This window comes from Amblyraja radiata, chromosome 45 (assembly GCF_010909765.2).
Source record: "Amblyraja radiata isolate CabotCenter1 chromosome 45, sAmbRad1.1.pri, whole genome shotgun sequence".
NCBI lineage: Eukaryota > Metazoa > Chordata > Chondrichthyes > Rajiformes > Rajidae > Amblyraja > Amblyraja radiata.
Window position 1 is genome coordinate 9,802,071 of NC_046000.1, and position 23,464 is coordinate 9,825,534.

The window sequence follows — 23,464 nt, forward strand, 5'->3', positions numbered from 1 at the left end:
GACCCTTCAGCCAACTTTTCCATGTTAACCAAGTTGTCACGTTGTTACCATGTATTGTGATCATTGTTAATAGTGCATTTAGCCATGATAATTATTTGCTGAACATGGGATATTTTACATTTGGTGATGAGATTGGAAGGTCAGAGAAAATACTCTGTAATTTAGCTTACTGATGAGTAGTGCTGTGCGATTTCAAAATACATGTGAAATACCTATGATGGTTGTCAAAGATGTAATCTGTCTAAGGAAAAATAATATCTACCAGATATGACTGGTAAAAGATGGCTGGAGTCAAGATGGGAAGGGATTTTCAGTGTGGATGAGTAAGGGTGGCAGGAGAACAGCTGAATCAATCATTATTTCCTTTAACAATAACGATTTGTGTTCATGTAATTCCATTAACATTGCAAAATGTCCCAAGGTCTTTTATAGGAGTGTTATCAAACAATGTTTGGCACTAAGCCATGTCAGGACAGAAAGCTTGGTCAAACGGATAGTTTTTATGGAACCGCAAACAGAATAAGAAAGACAGAAATATTTAGGGAGGAGATTAACTAATCAGGAAAGGATAAGTGAAGGAAATCATAAAGCCGTGTATGTGAAATGTCTGTGCTCCATGCCATATCAGATATAAAATAAATTTCCCTCTGTATTTCAAACAAAGAAAATTAATTTTAAAAAAGTCTAATTTTCCTTTGCTTTCTAAATGGGCGATAACTGCTTAATAAAATGGCATATGCCAAGGGGTGCTCTTTGCTACCTTCTCCTGTACTTTGTTTGCCAAATGTGAGAAGCACCATTTTTGGGTAAAATCAGTCATATCACAGAAGAGCTTCATTCCTTGTTGTTCACTAAGATGGCCAGCTTGTAATTCCCTGGGACATATAAGGATCAAATTCATTTTCAGTTTAATTAATGGTGGAACACTTACTGTTCATAGCATAAGATTTGCAAAATAATGAAGCAAAAGCATGAATCAAAAGGATGGGTGACATAATGGATTTTACTTGCAGTACATGCTCTAAAACTATTTTTTTTGTTTATCAGCCAGTATATATTGTCTTTATGGTCAGTATAGCTGCATTGACAAAGTCGAGAATGCTGGATGTTCAGATCTGCAAGTAACATCGGAGCAAGTCATTATTCATGCCTGACTGCTTAGGATAATTTGTAAATCAATCTGGTGGAAATATTGGCAGTTTTCCTGTGTAGGAGAGTGATGCTGCAAAGATTGCTGGTAGCTCGTTTTTCTCATTTTGAAAATGTATCGCACAACAATGAGGTGTGCTCTCAGTTTAAACCTGTAAATTTACATCGCTCTTGAATGGTGCTGCGAATTAGAATCAATATTTTATTTTATGCACTCTACTCCCTGCACTATGCACTGCATTTTAATTATATTCTGGGTGGTTGAGATAAACATTTTACATAACGTTTTATTAAATGGTTTGTTAAAGTGAAGCATTTTTAACAAACATTTTAGCTTGAGTGTTTATTACAGTTTTAGCATAAATGCTTACATTCGTATAGTAGGCAAGTTAGTTGGGTGGTTCTGCTTTTGATCTGAGCTCAATTGAGTGACAGACAGATATCTAGATATGTGAAATTATTATGTACATGTCATTATCCAAGTCAAAGTGCAGAATATCGAGTCTATCCAGAATGCAAATCATACCCTGCCAGTCTTGACAACATTCTATTACTTTTTGTTAACCTTTCTAATTACAATTCAGAAAGTAATTTAAAACTACTGGGGTTGTGGAGGTAGGATGGAAGTGAAAAAAAAACTGTAGTTAATATTCTCATTCAAATTGTCTGATTGAAAATAAATCAATACTTTATGGTTATTTAAAAACAAATTAGAGCAGAGAAATGAAAGGTTAGATGATATAACTACAATTACACCATCATTAGTCTGGAAATAGAAATTACTAATTTACTATATTTAGGGTCACACAAATATTAGAACATTTTACATATTAAGAAGAGGATTTATTTAAAAGATCAGTTGTAACTTGATCATGATAAATTGAAAAATATATTTACAGGCAAACTTTTGTGATCTTCATATTATTTATGTTAATTGTCAATCCAGTTTATGAATGCATCTGGCACTTGTATAGATTTGAGACTATCAGTTCAAATGTTCAGGAAACCTTACCATTAATTTACAGTGATCAAATGAAGACTTTTGTGAACAGTTAAAATCTTTCCTTTCAGTAAAGATTCCCTGAAGGAATTCTCTGTATATAAAAACAGATTTCTAGACGATCACCATACAGAAGCCAAAAAGCTGACATTACAGTGAAGAATTTGAGACTCAGATTCTTAGGTTAGCTGTAGGTAATACACTTGTACGTTTGTGGTAACTTGGGACATATTTTCCATGAAAAATGTAGCCTTTTATCATCTAATAAAATATTTAACACCATCCTAGGTTTGCTTCAGTTTGAATTTGTTCTTTTCGCAACATTCAATTTAATTTATTATAAGGAGAAAATACTATTAACCCTTCCAATATTTAGTTTTACTGGTCATTTTTGAAATAGTATTACTTTCTTCAAAACCAAGGAGCATTTATCACATAGGAAGCAGGAGATCATATTTATGGCAGAGAGTTTTGGCTAAGCCGTGTCCAAATACACCATGACATGTCAATTTTCTACACTTTGTGTTGTAGGAATAAATGTACTACAGAACAAAACAGACTCATAGTTATTCAAATTAATTGCAAAATTTGCTTTTGGGAAAACAATTCATTTTAGTTGCAATTTTTGCCATTTTCCCCACAGTAGTCCACAGAAATTTAAGTTGAGGAGAAAAATAAACAGCATCGCAGGTCAGATACCTATATTACATCTATTTGGTGTGACATCTAAGGACATGTAATTCACAATCTAGATCTTTATTTTTACAATACACAAATTTCTAACTTGAATTTTAAAAGAATGTTTCAGTAGAATTATCTTCAAATTATGTTTCTTTTCCCAATTACAAAAAGCTCTTAAAACGTCATAAAGAACTAAATATTTTAAAACTAGTTTCCTCTTTTAAAATACCATTACAGAAATAAGGAAAACATAGCATCAACAGATGGAACTACTGGAAGTGTGGGGAATATTTAAATCCTGCACAAAGAAACGGATGTATATTGTAAATATATGTGTGCATGTTAATAGCCTCTTGTTGGACCATATTGAGTAAATCTTCAAAGTGGTGGGGAAAGACTGATTGATTTAAAAAATATCTACGTTGTTTACCTGTTTGACAATCAAAAAGCTTGGTAGTCTTTAGACTGCCTGATGATTCCAGAGTAGGATCTTCATTCTTAATCCCACTTCTAGTCAAAATGCGAACGAAAGTCTGGCTTGAATACAATTAGGAAGCTGTGTTTTCTTTCTAAATATCCAGCTTTTTTAATCTTTTAAGCATATTAAATATAAATTATATGACAAATGTACAAAATATCGTGCCAGGCATATTCTGCTGGACTTTGTGTTTTGTCCCTAATGGTTTTTATGATTTTATTTTTAAATATCTTTTGTTTAGCAGTGCATTGGAGATAATAATGCAGGGAAGCATCACTGCAATCACGTGTAAGAGTATTCGGCATCTGGTATACCACCGTCTCTGTAACCTCTGTTACTGCCAAGTGCTGTACTATGACTGTTCTTGTAAAGACTTGTCCCATTGGATGGAAATATGGTGTGAATGACATATTCCTCCTTTGGTCGCTGTTGGTTATTGAGAGGAATCATCTGAAACCCACTCCCTCTGATTTCTAAAATTGAATTATCTTTCTTTGTCCCTGCTTCTGCATAGTCATCCTTTTTCCTACAACCTCTATTGTATGGTTGATCCTGTGAGAAAACATTCCTATTGTTGTTGATGTAGCAGCAGAATGCAGCAAGGACAACAATAATAAAAACTAAGGCTGAGGCACCTCCAATAATCCCAGCGAGTGGAAAGGCTACATGGTCCGATTCTTCTTGCTCCCTGTTTAGTGTTGTAGTAGAACTATATAGATCAGCGGTCTCTGCTTTAGCACAGACTGGAGTTTCATCTCTTACATAAAAATTGCTGGCTTCCATTGTTACCATGCAGATGATGTAGGTTGACTTGGGTTCAAGAGCTGTGAGAAGATATTCAGTTTGATCTCCTTGTACCAAGGTTTCAGTGATGGACCCAACTGATGGGTTATGATCAAGTCTAAGCCAACTAAGCCTAAAGGATGTGACTGGCAACATTGCCCTCCATGTTATACGAATACTATCAGCAGTTAAAGGCATAACGTTAATGATTATTGGTTTTGTTCCTGACCCTCCTGACAAAGGATGGTCCACGTCTAAATCTGGTGACTTAAGATATGGTCGCCTTGGTTTATATGTGAATTGTAATCCTTGAGTGGCAGTTATTGTATATACAATTGGGGTTGTCTTCAGAGCTGTATTGCCACCATGCAATCCAATCTCAAAACACTCATTCATTTCTGTTTTGATGTCTTTGACTGCCATTCCTCGAACTTTATCTGGGCCTTGGCACATCAACCCTCTCACATTGACATGAAATGCAGTTGTTTGTAACCAGTCTTTTAGCCACATCATCTTGCAGCCACAGTACCAAGGATTGTTGCGTAAGAGTAGCTGACTCAAGTTCACCAAGTCATCAAAGACTCCTTTGGGCAAATTTGTTAAATTGTTATTTGAGATATCCAGTCTCTGTATCTGTCTCATTTTAGAAAAAGCATTGGGTGGAATGTAGCTAATGAGGTTATCTTGAAGATAGAGCTTCTGTAAATTTGAACCAGGTAGTTTTGATGGTGGAAAACTCAGAGAGTTTCTGATCAATGAAAGTTCAGTCAAATTTTGAAGTCTACTGAAAGTCTCATCTGCAATTCTTTGATTAGCTAAAAGATTACCATCCAATACCAAGCGCCTCAAATTGATCAAACCTTTGAATGCATACTGTGGAATGGTTGCAATCCGGTTGTCATCCAATCTCAATTCTTCCAGTGTTTTAGGAAGACCAGTAGGGATGCTGCTGAGATGGTTCCTTGACAAAAAAAGCAATTTAAGGTGCTTACTGTCAGCAAAAGCGTCTTCCTCAATGCTAACTGTGGACACTGAATTATCATCCAAATGTAACTTTTCCAACAAAGGAATTCTTGCGAGTGCATCATGAGTAATGGCTCGAATGTTGTTGTCCTGAAGATGCAGCTCTTTCAGTGATCTGGGGAGGTTTATTGGAAACTCATCCAATGCATTTTCATAAATGTAAATCACTTTTATGCTCAATAGAATCTTCAGTTGGTTTGGAATTCCAGCATTGTTAATCTGGTTATTTTGTAGGAAAAGAGTTGTGGAGTCTTCTGGTAGTTTGGCAGGAATTGATGTCAAGCCACGGTCATTACAGTAAACAAATCCATTGTCACATCGACACATAGAAGGACAAGTAGATAGAACTCTTGGCATTAGCAGTGCTGGTATGGTAACGCAGAATAGCAAACAATTTTTGAAATCCATTGTTTGTAGCAGCATATGGAGATTGGAAATTTTATATTTTTGCCCACTTATAATCTGCAGGGTAGGAGAAATTACAAAATACACATTAGTTAACATACAGTTTCTTCTCACCCATCTTGTTCAATGCAGCATATACACCATGCAAAAATGCAGTTTTGTAACTTCATGTCATTTATCAGGTGGAGCATGAATTAGGCTTTTAAAAAAATAAATCTACTTACACTGAATTGGCCATCTAAACATATATGAACAATGTCATAAGGTCTTAACATTACAAGAGTGAAGTTCTCTACTAAAGTATGTTTTTCTTCTGTCAGCTATACTGAAAGATTTAAAAAGGCATATCTATCTGCTATTGGCAAAAAAAAGCATATATCTTTTGATCTGTTATCAGATTTGCTTGGACAGTGGCTGACAGAAAACAGTATGTGACCATACAGAGCAAAGCCAGCATGATGTTACTGTCCAGATTTGGTGATATAAAAATGCCTTAAAACGGACATATCTTGAATAAAAAGATGACATTCCTGACATCCAAAAACGAATGCGCTGATAAGAATAATCACCAATAATTTTATTGGGTAATGGCACAATTCCATAATCTTAATTATGAAAGGAAATCAAAAATCAAAGATATCTACATGTGTCCTTCTTGGTGTCATACTAAATTAAACTTTTATTTCTCAACAAGTAATATTTCTGGAGCCTGTTCCTTGCATTAGCTTGTTCATATTAGGATCACTTTGGAGTCAAACTATTAAAAACACTTGATCATCAATTATCAAAGATCCAGTTCACATCTGTACTTTGACTAGGATAGACACATATTCATTCATATTAGAGGTTTTGGTTACTCAGCTTGTTAGGTTTTGGATTCATTAAAAAATGAGTCTAAAGAAGGGTCTCGACCCGAAACGTCACCTATTCCTTCGCTCCTTAGATGCTGCCTCACCCACTGAGTTTCTCCAGCATTTTTGTCTACCTTTAAAAAAATGATTATATTTATTCCAACCAGAATTTTTGGAAGTTAAGTCTTGCTATTAATGTTTAAACCATAATTGAATGCCTAGACATATAAAACTGTTTGTGTAGTTTCATGTGTATGGTTGACACTAATTCAAAGCTGTCTTTGCGTGGGACATGACCTGATTGATTTTTCATGGATGAGGTCATGAGTGGGGTGAATTACAAACATCTGTTTCTGTCAGTTACGGGGTGAGAGGAAGGTATTGCTCCTTCATTGCTTTTTCATTTATTCTCCCTTGTCTATGGTCATGATGCTCGTACTCCAACATAAAATTATGCCACCAAAGTTAGAACCCAAGGTTAAATTTCCACTGGAAAAATTAAAAAAAACTTTTTTCAACAACATTATTTTACTTGTAAAATTTGCAAATAAATAATATTGTAGATTGTACGATTCTCCGTACTGCCACATAGGAAATGTCATCATATTTATATTACGTTCAGCATAACATCAATTTTCCTTTATGCACATTCCTTGAGTAAATAATGCAAATATTTTTTTTAACATTGGTTTCTGCCTTATAAAGCCTCTGTGGCAGCTGCAGCACCACTCTTCAATGCTTCTAGTCGTAGACCATAGAACATGCTAGTTTGCAACATTCAGTGGTGGACAGCTCTTAGAAATCGAGTTTTGTGAAGCTCTTTCATGAATTTGATAAGATTAGATTAGATAAGTGTCATATACAGTAGAGTGCTCAGAGTAAACATTATAAAAATGCAGTAATGATAAATACAACAGTAAATATGACAACAGAATGGTGCAAGATTGTAGTGCCAAATACGAGCAGTGCAAAGAAAGTACAATAACGGAATAATTGAATGAAGAGGACACGGCTGCACCGTCGGGAATATTGTATGAAAGAGGTGATTAGTTCAGGGGTCCATTAACTGTGGGGAAGGAAGCTGTTCTTGAATCTGGATATCCGAGCTTTCAAGCTCCTGTATCTTCTGGGAGAGATAATAGGAAATGTCAGTGACAGGCATTGAAGATGCTTCCAACCTTCCTGATGCAACATTCTGTGAAGATAAACTGGATAGAAGAAAGTCACAAACCTGTGATAGACTGGGCTGTTTACACTACTCTCTAGATGTTCAGGCGGTCAAGATCAGAGCATGCTGAGATGCATTCTGTCAGAATACTACGTGTAGAAGCTCGAGAGAACCTTGTGGACATGCCGAGTCTTCTCAGACTCCCAAGGAAGTCAATATGCTGATATGCTTTACCGTATCAGTGTGAAGGGACCATGTTAAATGCGAATAATATGGAGGCCAAAGAACTTGAAGTGGTTGACCATCTCTACAAGTTGGTCCACAAACAACTTTTTTGTCTTGCTGACATTAGGGGCTAGTTTATTATATTAACACCATGACACTAGATTTGGCGCCTATTTCCGGTACATCATCATTGTTGTAGATCTGGCCAACAACAATGATATCGTCGACGTAAAGATGTAGAGCACACAATCCTGAGGGGCACCAGTGTTGAGGATAAAGAAAATGTTATGATGATTTCTAACAGACAAAATTGTGCTGATCAAGAGGCCCAGAAGCCAGTTGCAGCTAGAAGCCTCAAGGCTTAGGTTCACAGGTTAGGATTGAGCTAATTTGGAAGTATGGTGTTGAAGGCTGAGTTTTTGTCTGTGAACACTTCCTGACGAAGATGTTCTTATTGTCAAGAAAATCCAGGACTGAATGCAAGAGAGTCCTCCATAGATTTATTTTACTATATAAGAATGTCAGAGGTCTCGAGTGTCTTGCGACAGGTGCAAATGTGAGCTATTACCAACCTTTCAAAACACTTCATAATGGTCGATGTTAGAGCTTTTGCACAGTAGTCATTGAGAACGGTCACTATTTTTCATGGGAACTGGAATGATGGAGGTTTCATTGAAGAAGATTAGGACTGAAGATAGTTGAAGTGAAAGGTTGAAGATTTTGGTGAAGACTGTGGCCACTTGATTTCCCTTGTGAAAGCATGAAAAACAAGGCAGTGCACAATTTGGTTTACAAAAAAACAAACTGAGTTCTGAAGTAACTCAGCAGATCAGGCAGCATCTCTGGAAAACATGGCTAGGTGGTGTTTCAGGTCGGGACACCTTCTTAGGCTGATTGTAAAGTGTGGGGGTGGGGTGGGTGGGAGAGAAAGCAGGAAGAGAGGAAGGGCATCAAAACCTTTTCTTTTGCACACAACTTCTGGTGAATGACAGGTGACAGGATACAATCCAACTGAAAGGAAGGATTTAAGTCATATAGCCCGAGGACAGAATCTCACTATGCAGTGATATGGTGATTATTTGTGTGTTGTAAACCAGCATTGGTAGTTCCTTGTCAAGTTATAGTAGTGTCTACATGCTCAATAATGGTGCAGACTATTTAGTCTCAGAATGCACGTTACCCTGTGATATTCAGTTTAGATGCATCCGCTATGATTCATCTTTGAGCTTACTTATTCTGTGACTGGTGTGCCATCTATTATCATACTTATTCCTCAACCACATGCTTGTTTAATTTTCATTCCATAAAACCACAAAGGATTAGTGCCCTGCATGCTCACTGTACAATGAACGACCAGCATTCAATTTGCTTTGCTGCACTAATACATGATACACTGTGCCACCATTTTGCATTGTGATTGAACTTTAGGCTTCAGTTTTATATAAATAAAACTTGTTTAATATCAAACGATCATCAACAATCATATGTTTTAATTCACACAACCATTTTTACGGCTGTGTACAAATACAAGGAATGTGTAGTGGAAGAAAATCCATGATGACATTTGTCTACCAGTCTTTTAACTTTCAGTTAATACCGTGAAGAAATTATGCAATTAATTGTTTCTAGATATATAACTGATATCAACGCCGAGGAACCCTTGGGGGATCCCGAATTTGATTGCAATTCTCATTATTGAAGATTAATGTGAAAAATCTATTTTAAAATGCTTATCATTCAAAAGTATTTTCAAGCGTGTATTAAAATATAACGAGGACAGGTTTAAATCTTATTTAAAAGTGTGCCTTTCTGGCTCAGTCATGAGATCAAACAGTTTCTTGATGTACAAAGAAGGTTAGTCCTGTGAAGTCAGGATTCTCTTCTCTTCTAAATTATTCCCTTGAGAAGTAATCAGTCTGAAGAAGGGTCTCGACCTGAAAGTCACCCATTCCTTCACTCCATAGATGCTGCCTCACCCGCTAGGTTTCTCCAGCTTTTTGTCTACCCTTGAGAAGTAATGTTTGTTCCACCACATTTTAAGCCACAGAAAATGGTTCCTTGGATGGGAGTATATCACTAGAGCCTTGTAACTTAAAAAGCGAAGTGTAACTAATGCATTTTATTACAAGACTTTAAACCAAACATGGCCTTTACATCAGGTTAAATTATGTAGCAATTTTCTGTGATCTCTGACATCTGGGAAGAGAACCATCGGCCGCCCCCAGCTACGTTACAAGGATGTCTGCAAGAGAGATATGAAGGCGCTCAACATCGATGTGGAGTCCTGGGAGAGCCTTGCAGCTGATCGCACGAGGTGGAGAGGCACCCTGAACCAACATCTCAAAACGGGGGAAGAGAAACTGATGAACGCAGCGGCAGACAAACGGGCACACAGAAAGGAGCGCAGCAACTTCAACAGACCAGAGACCACACACAAATGTGACCTTTGCCACAGAGACTGTCACTTCTGCATTGGTCTCTTCAGCCACAAGCGACGCTGCTCTAGCTGAGGTTTGGAGCAAGAAGCCAACAACAAGGATGCATTACCCATGGTCAATCATGACCGAGGAGGGGCCTACATGCATTTTTTTCCGTGTTCCTTCTCCTCCTGCACCTTAAATGTGTCTGACAGGGTTAAGATTTATTTTGAGTTCCACGGCCTTAAGCTTTGGGTACATTTGTTCCCATGTATTATCTTTGTCTATTCGTTTGTAAAACACCAGTAAAGTGCTAATGTTGCCTTACACGCAGGCTAATTTGTTTTCAGTTGTTTAGAAAGAAATGTGAAATTGTCAACATGTCTGTTTGAAAAAGATTATTAAGTTGGTAGATGGTGTTTTGTTCCAATTGAATCATAAAATTTAATGACATAAAATAAGCTATTCATTCTATATTAATCTGGTTTTAGTTGTACAAATTTAGATTAAAATATTGGTCTGGACAAAGTAGCTCCATGATTATGTGTTGTATAACATTCATCAGAAGAGGCAAACAGAGCCTAAGTTCCTACCTTTCCAACAGATCCCATATCATCTCTCTCCACAACCACACCTCTGCTACAGCCACAGTCACTCAAGGCGTTCCCCAAGGCTCCGTACTCGGCCCCCTCCTCTTCATCATCTACATCCTCCCCCTTGGTCAGATACTCCCCCACTTCAATCTGGACTTCCACTGTTACGCTGATGACACCCAGATCTACCTTGGCACCAAATCCCCCCACAACCCCCCCTCTCCCATATCAACTCCTGTTTGTCAGCTATAAAAACCTGGATGCAACATAATTTCCTCAAACTCAACAGCGATAAGACAGAATTCCTCCTCATAGGCTCCAAAGCCACACTCAGCAAAATCAATAACCCCACTCTCACCATCAACGGCACCACTGTCTCCCCATCTCCCTAGGCCCGCAACCTTGGCGTGATCTTTGATTCCACCCTCTCCCTTGAGCCTCACATCCGCCATGTCATTAAAACCTCCTTCTTTCATCTCCGCAACATCGCCAAACTCAGACCCTCTCTCACACCGCCCGCTGCTGAAAGACTCATCCATGCCTTCATCTCCTCCCGACTGGACTATTGCAACTCACTTCTCCTTGGCATCAGCTCCACCTACATCAACCGACTCCAACTGGTCCAGAATGCAGCCGCCCGACTCATCACCCATACCAAATCCTGGCATCACATCACTCCAGTCCTCAAACAACTTCACTGGCTTCCCATCTCCCACCGGATCACCTACAAAATCCTGATCCTCACCTACAAAGCCCTCCACCATCTGGCCCCCCCATATCTCATTGACCTCCTCTCCCCCTACCAGCCCTCACGGTCCCTCAGATCCACATCAACCAGTCTTCTCTCCATCCACAAGTCCAACCTCTGCAGTTTTGGGGACAGAGCCTTCTCCAGGGAAGCTCCCAGGCTCTGGAACTCCCTCCCCCAACTGATCTGCTATTCCGTGTCCCTCACCATCTTCCAGTCCCGCCTCAAGACCCATCTCTTCACCTCTGCTTATCCTTAGCCCCACGTCCCTGTCCCTTTTCATCTGTGCATTAATTGCCTCATACTGTGTTTTGTATTGAATTCTGTCTTTACTTTGTGTACTAGTCATGTCTCTACTATTTATTTCATTCCCCTTACATGTTTTTCCTCTACCTGCTCAATTTTTGTAAGGTGTCCTTGAGACTCTTGAAAGGCGCCCATAAATAAAATTTATTATTATTATTATTAAGTTTGATCACTAATTCAAAAAATCAGCGTGCTGGAGTAACTCCGTGGGTCAGGCAGCATCTCCAGAGGACATAGATAGGCGGCATTTCGGGTTGGACCTTTTTGCAGACCGATTGTAGTGGGGGGGGGGAAAGCTGGAAAAGAGGTGGGTGCAGGACAAATCCTGGGAAGTGATAGGTGGTGGATACAAACGAGGAGGATTGGCAAATGGATGGCAAAGGCTAGAAATGAAAAGGAGACTAGAGTAAAAAGAACTAGAAAATAGACCATTCAGTCCTGACCCAAAACGTCACCTATCTATGTATTCCAGAGAAGCTGCCAGACCGCTTATGTCTTTTTTGTAAACCAGCATCTGCAGTTCCTTGTGCCTATATTAAAAGACACTTGGGGTCATGTTCCTGCCAATAACATAAAAGTTAGGTCAAATAAATAATTAATTTAAATGAAATAATGCAGTTTAAATTAGCTGTATCCATATTTATCTTCCAGATTTTATAACTTTATGTTTATATGGAAATTTCAAACCTCTAATTACAGTTGCAAAGCATGCACACAGGCAGAGTAGTTGCAATGAATAGTTATTGAGAGTTAGGCATTATAAACTAGAAATTTCTGTGTAAAGTTTTCATTAACCTTGATTTTCCTCTTGAAGGTTGTTCCAGTCATTCACGGACTTGCTTGATGTTTGATTGCTGAGAAAATGTAAGAGCATTGAGGTATTTATAAAAGTAAACAGATGTCTTCTAGAATTAAATTATACTGTTCTCATCTTTTTACAGTTTTGAGCACACGATTCCACTCTTCAAACTGGAATTCACTCACTAGCTCCACTGGTAAATGTTTAATTGTTTTTTTCAGGAATTTATTTACATTTTGAACAGCGTCCCATTTAAAACAGAATAAACACTTCCTGATTTTTGTAATCCTTGCAATTTTGCATGTAGATTAATTAATTTGCAGCTTTTGTCAGCCGAAGTACCTTTGCAAAGAGACAGACGTAATTTCCGTTACCCATTCCCTGTGTTACTGCCTTTTCTTTGCATTCCTTTGCATTCCTAGGCAAAAAGAGAAAGGACAGGAATCCAGAGGAACTGTATAATGTGCAAGTACAGTAGGGGGTTTCATCATCTCTGGACCCCTGCCACTGCAGGTTGTTATTACAGTTGTTTCAAGTTTTTGTTGTGGTCGGCACCACTAGACCGGCTGCTTGCTAATTTGGTCAAACAAAAGTGCATATGTTCTCACTTAGTCACACTGACATTCTGTGAAAGGGGTTTCTTTTATATTTCAATGTACATTTTCTATCACCTAGATAATGTATATTTTTATGGCTAAATTGAGTACTATAGAAAATCTTCCTTCCATCACTGCTTCATGAGATTTGAATTGATACAAACCAAGTAATGTGCCCAAGAGCTCTTGAAACTATATTTATTTTATTTGTATTTAAGTATCATGCATATGGCTGGTCTTCTAAAGCATGATTAGAATTTTAGCCTTTGTGGGCACTGTGATTATTATGAGGGCTAGTGTTTCTGTGAAAGTTTGTGTCTTGGTGAAATGTTTCTCCCCATTGAAGCATAGCCCAATTATTCACATTGTAGCGGCACCTGCTGGTGCGCGCCAATATCGAACCCGGCAGTCGGATGCCACGGGCACGTGACCCGGGAGGGGTCGGGGTTTTCGCGCGGTTTCGCTTTCCCGCGGTAGTTGTTCGTCGACCACCGTTGTGGCCAGTCGCGTATGTTAGACATGTAAGATCAGAGAACGAGTTTCGAAATAAACAGTGTTCAAAGAAACTGCTTGTTGTCTTTTCACTGCTAATACATAATGTTAATACTTGGAGAGAAAAATAAAGGAATCTCAGTTCAACGTGTGAAGCAACTTTATAGTAGTGTGCCACAGAGTTGGTTGGTTTCATGACATTTTATTGCTTGTGAATGTCTTTACAGGCTGAAATCAATAAAGTGCAGATTAATAAATATAAGAAATTTAACAGGTCAAGCAGCAACTGTGGAAAGAAAAACAAAGTTAACGTTTCTGGACAAAGACCTTTTTGGGAAAGAAAGAAAACCAATCGTAAAGAAGTTGGAGTAGGGATGGATAGGACAAAAGGAACCTCCATAGCAGGGTGACCAGAATTACTGTGTATTAAATTGCAGAGACCATTTAGTTGATGGAAGTTGGAAAATAGGACTACAAATGAAGAAATTGGAACGTTGCAACATGCAGAGCTCAAGGACATGCCCAACAGATATGATTGTTTGAACGGGGAAAGAAAAACTGAATTTCTTCTACATAGGAAAAATCAAACCCAGATTAGGTGACTGCTTTGAGGAGCGCCCACATTTAGTCTGCAGGAGTGTCCCTGAGCTTAATGTTGCTCATTCACTTGCACTCTGACCTATCTGTCTGTGGACTCCTGCACTGATTTAATGGGGCCCATCACAAGCTACTTCCATCTGGGCACAGTGCAGTGTTCTGAAGCCAGTACCATATTCTATAACTTCAGGTAACTCACTTTCTCTGTCTGTTTCAGAAATAGCCATTTATGCTATTTTTATTTCAAAGACATTTCTCATTCATTTGTTTAATTATTAAAAACACAACTTAAATAAATTATTCTTCTATAAAATAGTTCAATTTCTTTCCAACGTGTCTATCCCAAACTTACAATTTGTATGCATTAAGACAAGACTGCAAAATCAATACATTGTTAATTAAATTTAAAGTGTTAGCAAGGCTGAAGAATAGTTAAAAGATCAAGGCCAGTTCTGTTTTAGGGAGGGTGATTAAGCATTCATGCTCCTGTGCGTGACAACTAAACTAAGGAATTTATACTGGGTGTGCCAGTATACTGCTCTGATAAGCTTTTGGTATTCTGATTTGACAAATCAGTGTCACTCCTGCTACACTTCTTATCTTGCTTGATTTGACAATGGAAACCTGGATGAATCTTCAGTTGGCAATTTGAGATCACTAATTAACCATGTGAAGGATTGTGCCTGCAATCAACGTATGTGTTGGCACTCTTGCAATGTGCTACTGCTCTAATTAGCAGTTTAATTCAGTTGCAGACATTATTTCTTGTTTTATAAAATAGAAATAAAAATAGAAAAATTTATTCTAAATATTTTTGTTTTATCAAAACAACCATATCGAAAACGGTTACCTTTGGAAAAATATTAAACACTTTCTTTTCAACTATTTCATATTATTTTACATGTGAAAATTTCATAGATATTTTTGTCAAAAGAAAATGTTGCTTTTCTGAAAAAATGTATACTGATTTTACATGATTAAAGAAATGGTGGTGAAGTTACTGTGTAAAATCCATTAGATCATTAGATATATATAAGCTGGAGATATATTAAATATTTGAAAGAATGAGGAATTGAGAGTTATGGGGAAGTTCGCATTGGTGTTTGTTTATTATTGTCCGCGTACGTAGATACAATGAAAAACTGTTTTGCATGTTAGCCAGGCAAATCATACCATGCTTGAGTACAACAAGCAGTGCATGTGAGAAAATAAGCATACTGCAGAATATAGTGTTACAGCTGCAGAGAAACTGCAGGTGAAGAAAAAATGCAAGGTCTGCATGAGGCAGATTGGGGGATTATCAATACATCTTTAAAATTTATGAGAGACCTGCTTACGAATCTGCTAACAGTAGGAAAGAAGCTGTTTTTTAATCTAATGGTACGCATTTTCAAGCTTTTGTATTGACAGGGGAGGAACTGGTACAGTAGAGGATTTGAGGCCAGCATATATTGGTCACGATTGGTTAGAGGGGCCTGGTGGCCCAGTCCTGTTCCCATTCTTGTGTTTTTGTGCACAAACCACCCATTATCTATCAAAATAATCTGTAAATTATCAAATACCTCTTTACAAAATGTATTATCATAGCACAGAATTGCTCTGGCAGGTGTCAGCTGTTGTGATACTATCACTTGGGAGAAACATTAGTATTGTAATTCTTAGAAGAAACATTAGTATTGTAAAGCCACAATATATAGTCCATATTCAAGATCTGCAGCCAAACTAATGAGTATGCCACTGCGGTCAAATACTTCATCAGCAAGTATGTGGAGTAATGTGTACCAAATAAGACAGTATGAGTGTTCCCCAAACCATGGATGAACTGTGAGATCCATTCCTGCTTTAAAAGGGCATCAATTATACCGGTGCCCAAGAAGAGTAAGGTGACATGCCTCAATGACTATCGACCAGTGGCACTAACGCCAGTGGTGATGAAGTGCTTTGAGAGGTTGATCATGGAGCAAATCAACTCCTACATCGACAAAAACCTGGACCCACTGCAGTTCGCGTACCGCCACAACAGATCAACGGTGGATGCGATCTCGCTGGCCCTCCACTCCGCACTGGACCACTTGGACAACAAAAACTCATATGTCAGGCTGTTATTCATTGATTACAGCTCGGCATTTAACACAATCATCCCCTCCAAACTGGTTACCAAACTCGCAGAACTGGGTCTCTGCGCATCCCTCTGCAACTGGATCCTCGACTTCCTCGTCCACAGACCACAGTCTGTTCGTATTGGTGGAAATGTGTCAGCCTCAATAACAATCAGCACGGGAGCACCTCAAGGCTGCGTACTCAGCCCCCTGCTGTACTCACTCTATACCCATGACTGCGTAGCGAACCACAGTGCGAACTCCATCATCAAGTTCGCTGACGACACCACTATTGTGGGGCGTATCACTGATGGGGATGAGTCAGAGTACAGAAGCGAGATCGAGCAACTGTCCATATGGTGCCAGCGCAATAACCTGGCCCTCAACACCAGCAAAACCAAGGAACTGATTGTGGACTTTGGAAGGAGTAGGAGGGGGACCCACAGCCCCATTTATATCAACGGGTCGATGGTTGAAAGGGTCAAGAGCTTCAAATTCCTGGGCGTGCACATCTCTGAAGATCTTTCCTGGTCCGAGAACACTAATGCAATCATCAAAAAAGCACATCAGCGCCTCTACTTCCTGAGAAGATTACGGAGAGTCGGATTGTCAAGGAAGACTCTCTCTAACTTCTACAGGTGCACAGTCGAGAGCATGCTGACCGGTTGCATCGTGGCTTGGTTCGGCAATTTGAGCGCCCTGGAAAGGAAAAGACTACAAAAAGTAGTAAACACTGCCCAGTCCATCATCGGCTCTGACCTTCCTTCCATCGAGGGGATCTATCGCAGTCGCTGCCTCAAAAAGGCTGGCAGTATCATGAAAGACCCACACCATCCTGGCCACACACTCATCTCCCTGCTACCTTCAGGTAGAAGGTACAGGAGCCTGAAGACTGCAACAACCAGGTTCAGGAATAGTTACTTCCCCTCAGCCATCAGGCTATTAAACCTGGCTCGGACAAAACTCTGATTATTACCAACCACTTTCTGTTATTTGCACTATCAGTTTATTTATTCATGTGTGTATATATTTATATCATGGTATATGGACACATTTATCTGTTTTGTAGTAAATGCCTACTATTTTCTGTGTGCTTAAGCAAAGCAAGAATTTCATTGTCCTATACAGGGACACATGACAATAAACTAACTTGAACTTGAACTTGAACTTAAGTCTGCATTGTTCAACTCAAATGGTTCTGTGATCATGAGGTTATGACAAAGCCATCAAGGATGCCATGGGGACTTCCAAACCAAGCTAGAATCTAGGGTAACTACATAGACACCCATCAATTATGGCAAGGCTTGCATGCTTTAATGGGCTACAAAGTAAAGTCGCTGGCAAATGTGTTCCTTCCCCCAACATGCTCAATGCGCACTATGCTCGCTTTGAACACAAGGTCGATGGAATGATGTCGGTAACAGACACGGGTGCAGCTGAACCCATGGGCACTGTCGCAGATGTCAGATCGGCTTTCCTGAGAGTGAACCTGCAGAAAGCAACTCTCCTGGATGAAGTCCCTGGTCATATCTTCAGGACTCGTGTAGACCAAATTACAGGAATATTCACCCACATCTTTAACCTCTTCATACTTCATTCTGAGGTTCCCACCTGCTATAAAAAGACCACTGTTATCCTGGTGCCAAAGAAAATGTAGGCAGCGTACCTTAATGACCCCTCTTGGGCATATGCTACAAATGTTTAAAAGCAAGATTCAGGAATAACTTCTTCTCCGCTGTTATCAGATTACTGTATTGTCATTAGGTAAGAGTGTATTCCCCATCTCCAACCTTACCTCATAGAGACTTTGTACTTTTTGTTACCTGAATTATCTCTACAAAAAATGCCATCATGCCGTAACATTATAATCTACACTCTGGTATTTTTGTCTTTGCGTTAACTACTGTACTTGTGTATAGATTGGTTATACTCAAGCATAGTAATGATTTGATTGGATAGCACACAAAACAAAGTATTTCACTTTATCTCAGTACACATAAACCAGTACCAACAGCAAAAATATGTACTTACAAAACTGTTACTTGATAAAGTCTCATAGTTCTTACACGGGAAACTGAGGCGTAGCCCGTTTCAAGACACAGTAACTAAAACCGTGGCTCCACGGAGAGACGGAGGCTTATCTCTTAAATAAAATAATCACTGCAAAAAACACTATTTAGTACTCTGTTAGTACTAGTATTGTTAACTCAAAATAGTAATTTATTTTAATCCTAATTTCAATCAAGAAATGTATTAATAAAGGCAAGTTGAAATGCTCCCAAAATACTAACAAAATACAAAACAAAACTAGCCTTATTCTACAAGTTTCATGCCAGTCTACTATAGTGTGGAAAATGCTTTAATGAACAGTAACTTACTTCATACAGGTTACTTTCTAACATAATTCTTCAACAGCAAGCAGGACATTAGCAAGCTGAGGTAAAGCTCCAGTCTATATAGTCGTGCTATTAGAGACAGCAGTTTCCAGAACAAAGTAGGTGGGATTCCTGCTATAATATTATGTAACTGTGGAGTTGAATCACAGGTTCTTTATCTGTTCAGCTACTTAACACGCAATTGAGTGCTGTCACAGCTCCTAAGGAACTTCCAATGTAAACCTTGACCGATGGCGTTTACTTCTATGATTGGGGAATTTGGCACCCAACCCACAACTACTTGTTGTGTTTCTTTATGATGTGGAAACAGTTTAAATGACAGAGTTGCTCTGCCATTTGTTCTTTTCTAACAAAAAGAGTTGTCCTTCTCCAGATTTGTCTGTCCTCAGTTAAAAGCAGCAAAGTAACCCCTACAAATAGTAAAAGAAAACTAGTTACAACCATAAAATTGTTTGCTGAACTTTTGTCCTGCTCTTGATTTAATGAAATATTTGCTTTCAATTTTCTTTTGAGGCACTGGGTGATACTTGGGTGGAGTTGCACAGCTAAATATGTGTTGTTGATTATTTGTGTAAAGCTAAATATGTGTTGTTGATTATTTAAATATGTCCCATCCAGTCCTTAGTTGATATTTACATAACTAAATAGCAAGGAGTGGTCACCAGAGAATGATCAGACGTATGGCCTCAGGTGGATATCTTCTCCTCCTTAGTTCTGAAGTCATCGTGGCTCTAAATCTTCAACCCTAGCTGAAATCAATTAACTCAAATCATGGACCATGCCAGGATGTCACCAAGACTGAGTGATTCAATCTTTATTAACTGATTTGCAACAAAACTATACTATATTGGTTATATTAAAGGATTTTATTTTGGAGAGCATGTACAGTAGCATGCAATGGCATTTCATTAAATGTACATGGCTTCTCTTCCCTGGACCCATAAAGTTTTCCAGCAATTATCACTAACAGATTTTGCCAAAAGCAACTGTTCCTTCAATACAAGAAGAATAGCAATTTTGTTTTTTTGTCTCTTGAGCTGTCAATGCAACTGTTCTTTTTTTGAAAAATAAGAAGTTCATCTGTATATGGTTACAAGGCATTGAGGCTGCATTCTGGGAACACATTTGTGAGCAAATCAATTTCTGATACGTACCGGATGTCTTTTACTGCAAAGTCCATTAGTGTTGACAATGGAATATTTGTTGAAATAGAGAAAGCAGTAATGCAAGAGCTAGTGATTACTATAAAATTGATTAATTCCCCTTATCTCAGCTGGTGTATAAAATGGAAAGTTTCCCTTATCATGCCCAACCCTTCATTTAAAGGCACTTGATTAATTCAATTTCTGCAGTATGGAAAGAATTATTATAATTATTATAAAAACCTATTATTATACTGTGTTGTGAATCCATAACACCATGCTCTTTGTAAACTCTTCCTCCAAAAGAGTTTCATAGTAGGGTTATCAATATATTTTTTTTAAAAAGCATGGCAATCCACATAATGAATAGTTAGAACAGATAACAAAATGGTTGGTTTAAAAAGCAAGATTTTAAGAGATGCAGAATGTTTGGAGAGGCAATTCCAGAGTGTGGGTCCTGGCAATGAAATAAATATGCCAGTGCTTCCCATCTTTCCTATCTACCATTCGGCCCAAAATGCGACCTAACACTCAAGTTTTCTGATGGCTAGGCCTTTAGTGACTTTATTCACGAGGCAAGGATGGTGACTGGAAATAAATCTACCAATTACCAGCAATCATGAAGACATAACACTCTCAATGCACATCTGTTTGGCTTCTTGTTCGATGAAATCTGAACAGTATTTTGTAAGGCGGGGTCTAAAGGATTACAGGATTGCTTCTTGAAGCAGCGATGTAATAACAAGTTATTGATTACTAAATACCAGTTATAGTTTGCAATCTAACATCAAAAGTCCTTTACAGTGATATAGTTTGATTGGGGGTACACAAAATTGCTGGAGGAACTCAGCGGGTGCAGCAGCATCTATGGAGCGAAGGAAATAGGCGACGTTTCGGGCCGAAACCCTTCTTCAGTAGTTTGATTGTTGGGTACATTCCATGTAATACATTTGAACAGAACCTTCATACCTCCTCCACCCACGAACTTCGTCCTCTTTTTATTTATAGCTCTACTTTTGCCAAGAGACAGAAATAGAGCTATGAATAAAAAGAAGATGAAGTTCGTGGGTGGAGGAGGTATGAAGGTTCTGTTCAAATGTTCAGTATCGGAAGAATGAAAAAGCCTGTCTATAACTGTCTAGTTGACGAGGATAACGCTTTATAACCCTTGAATTTGCTCCAGTAAGCGTTGTCAAATAAAATGATTTAATTTATTTGACAGATTTTCAAATATGCTGTCATGTTCAATGGTAGTGTTCTCACTTCTGATTAAGAAGAGATCAACACAATATCTAATCTTGGCTTACAATTCATTGCAGTGCTGAGAGTGTTAGGACAGTTGGGTGTGCTTTCTGTGGATGAGACATTAACTGAGCACCATCTTCCCTGTCAGATGAGTGTAAAATATCCCAGAAATCTATGTAAAATATAAAATAGGTGTGCTCCCACATTCCTTGGGGTCAACATCTGTTCTACAACCAGCTGCACTAGAACAAGATCGTGTCCTCAATATCACTTTTTTGTTTATTCAGCCATGCCATGCACAATTTTTTAGTTTATTTTTAGTTTTTAGAGATACAGCATGAAAAGAAGCACTTCGGTCCACCGAACCATCGATCACCTGTACACTACTTCTATGTCCTACACTCTAGGGCAATTTACAGAAGCCAATTAACCTAAAAACCTGCATGTCTTTGAAATGTGGGAGAAAACTGGAGCCCCGGGGGAAAGCTCACACGATCACAGGGAGACTGTACAAACTGCACACAGACAGCACCGGTAGTCAGGATCAAACGCGGGTTTTGCCACTGTGCAACAGCAGCTCTACTGTAGCGCCACTTTGCTGCCAAATTGTCGTTGTAAATTCCTGCAACCGCAGTAGATGCAACAGCTGTTCCGATACTTACTCCCTCATTTCTGTCCCAGAACATCGTTCCCTTTTTGCATATCTTTCATTCATGTGTCCTATATCTCTCTACCTCACCGCCTATATCTCTCGTTTCTCCTGACTCAATCTGTAGGGTCTCGACCTGAAACGTCACCCATTCCTTCTCTCCAGAGATGCTGCCTATCCCGCACTTTGTGTCTGCGGTAAATTCATAACAGGCTCTAGTTAAATATATTTCCTCACTTATGTGCTTTTAAGTATTATGAGTATCTAAAGATTATGTGGGGTTGGTTATTGATGTGTGCCACCAGCATTTTTCTTTTACAAGAGCATTAGTCTTTTATATGGATGGAATGAATTTGGTTCGTGAATGTGCAAAAAGGCTAAAATAGATTTTTGCTCTAAATTGGATGATGAGTTGTATAGGGCTTGCAAGCCATCTCTTCCGATAAGGCGAAACCAAGTGGCAACTCAAGTGACTCCTAGACAAATTCAAAGCATTCTATGCACGATTCCATCGGGTGATCACTGATGTGCCTTCTTAGGTCCCCATAGCTCCCGATGCTACTACAATCTCAGTCACTGGGACTGACGTCAGAAGATCCTTCAGGAGGGTGAAACCTTGGAAAGCATCCTAACCTGATGGTGTAACTGGTCACGTTCTCAAAACCTGCATGGACCAACTGGCTGAAGTTTTTGTGGACATCGTCGACCTCTCATTACTGAGGCATGAGGTTCTCGCCTGATTTAGAGGAGCATCAATAATCTCAGTGCCCAAGAAGAGTAAGGTGACATCCCTCAATGTCTATCGACTGGCACTAACATCCATGGTGACAAAGTGCTTTGAGAGGTTGGTTATGGCACATAGGAACTCCTTTGTTAGCAAGAACCTGGACTCACTACAGTTTGCCTACCGTCACAATAAAATCAATGCGGGGTACAACCTTGCTGGTTCTCCACTCGGCACTTGACTATAACAGACCATTTATTTATTCGGCTCCAAAGTTTAAGAAGTCAAGTCAAGTCAAGAGAGTTTATTGTCATGTGTCCCAGATAGGACAATGACATTCTTGCTTGCTGCAGCATAACAATGTAAGCATAAATACAGAACAGTTCAGTGTATCTATATAGCATAGACCATATATATACAGATAAATAAACAGATAAAGTGCAATAGGCTGTTATAGTTCAGAGTTTGTTTGATGGCGAGTTTAATAGCCTGATGGCTGTGGGAAAGAAGCTGTTCATGAACCTGGATGTACCAGATTTCAGGCTCCTGTACCTTCTACCTGATGGCAGCAGCGAGATGAGTGTGTGGCCAGGATGGTGTGGGTCCTTGATAATGCTGGCAGCCTTTTTGAGGCAGTGACTGCGATAGATCCCTTCGATGGTGGGGAGGTCAGAATCGATGATGGACTGGGCAGTGGTCACAACTTTCTGCATTCTTTTCCGCTCCTGGACGCTCAAGTTGTTGAATCAAGCCACGATGCAACCAGTCAGCATGCTCTCTACTGTGCACCTGTAGAAGTTCGAGAGAGTCCTCTTTGACATACTGATTCTCCGTAATCTTCTCAGGAGGCAGAGGCGCTGATGTGCTTTCTTTATAATTGCATTAGTGTGCTGGGACC

The 23,464-nt window shown here is 39.0% G+C and overlaps 2 protein-coding genes across 4 annotated transcripts in view; one reads left to right on the forward strand and one right to left on the reverse strand.

Annotated features, from left to right (window-relative positions):
- Positions 1-23,464, forward strand: part of macrod1 (mono-ADP ribosylhydrolase 1) — a 369,433-nt gene that overhangs the window by 35,522 nt on the left and 310,447 nt on the right. The window lies entirely within an intron of this gene.
- The window catches only part of flrt1 (fibronectin leucine rich transmembrane protein 1), a 117,431-nt gene continuing 94,646 nt past the window's right edge, over positions 680-23,464 (reverse strand). The window contains exons 2-3 of one of the 3 annotated variants that reach the window (XM_033015159.1): positions 12,623-12,681; positions 680-5,576 (exon numbers count right to left, since the gene is read on the reverse strand). In XM_033015159.1, coding sequence (XP_032871050.1) covers positions 3,591-5,576; positions 12,623-12,655 — 2,019 coding nt within the window. In that variant the 5' untranslated portion in view covers positions 12,656-12,681 and the 3' untranslated portion in view covers positions 680-3,590. Of the gene's footprint in view, positions 5,577-8,335; positions 8,549-12,622; positions 12,682-23,464 lie in introns of those variants that run through there. The other 2 variants (XM_033015161.1, XM_033015160.1) reach the window with 2 other exon arrangements.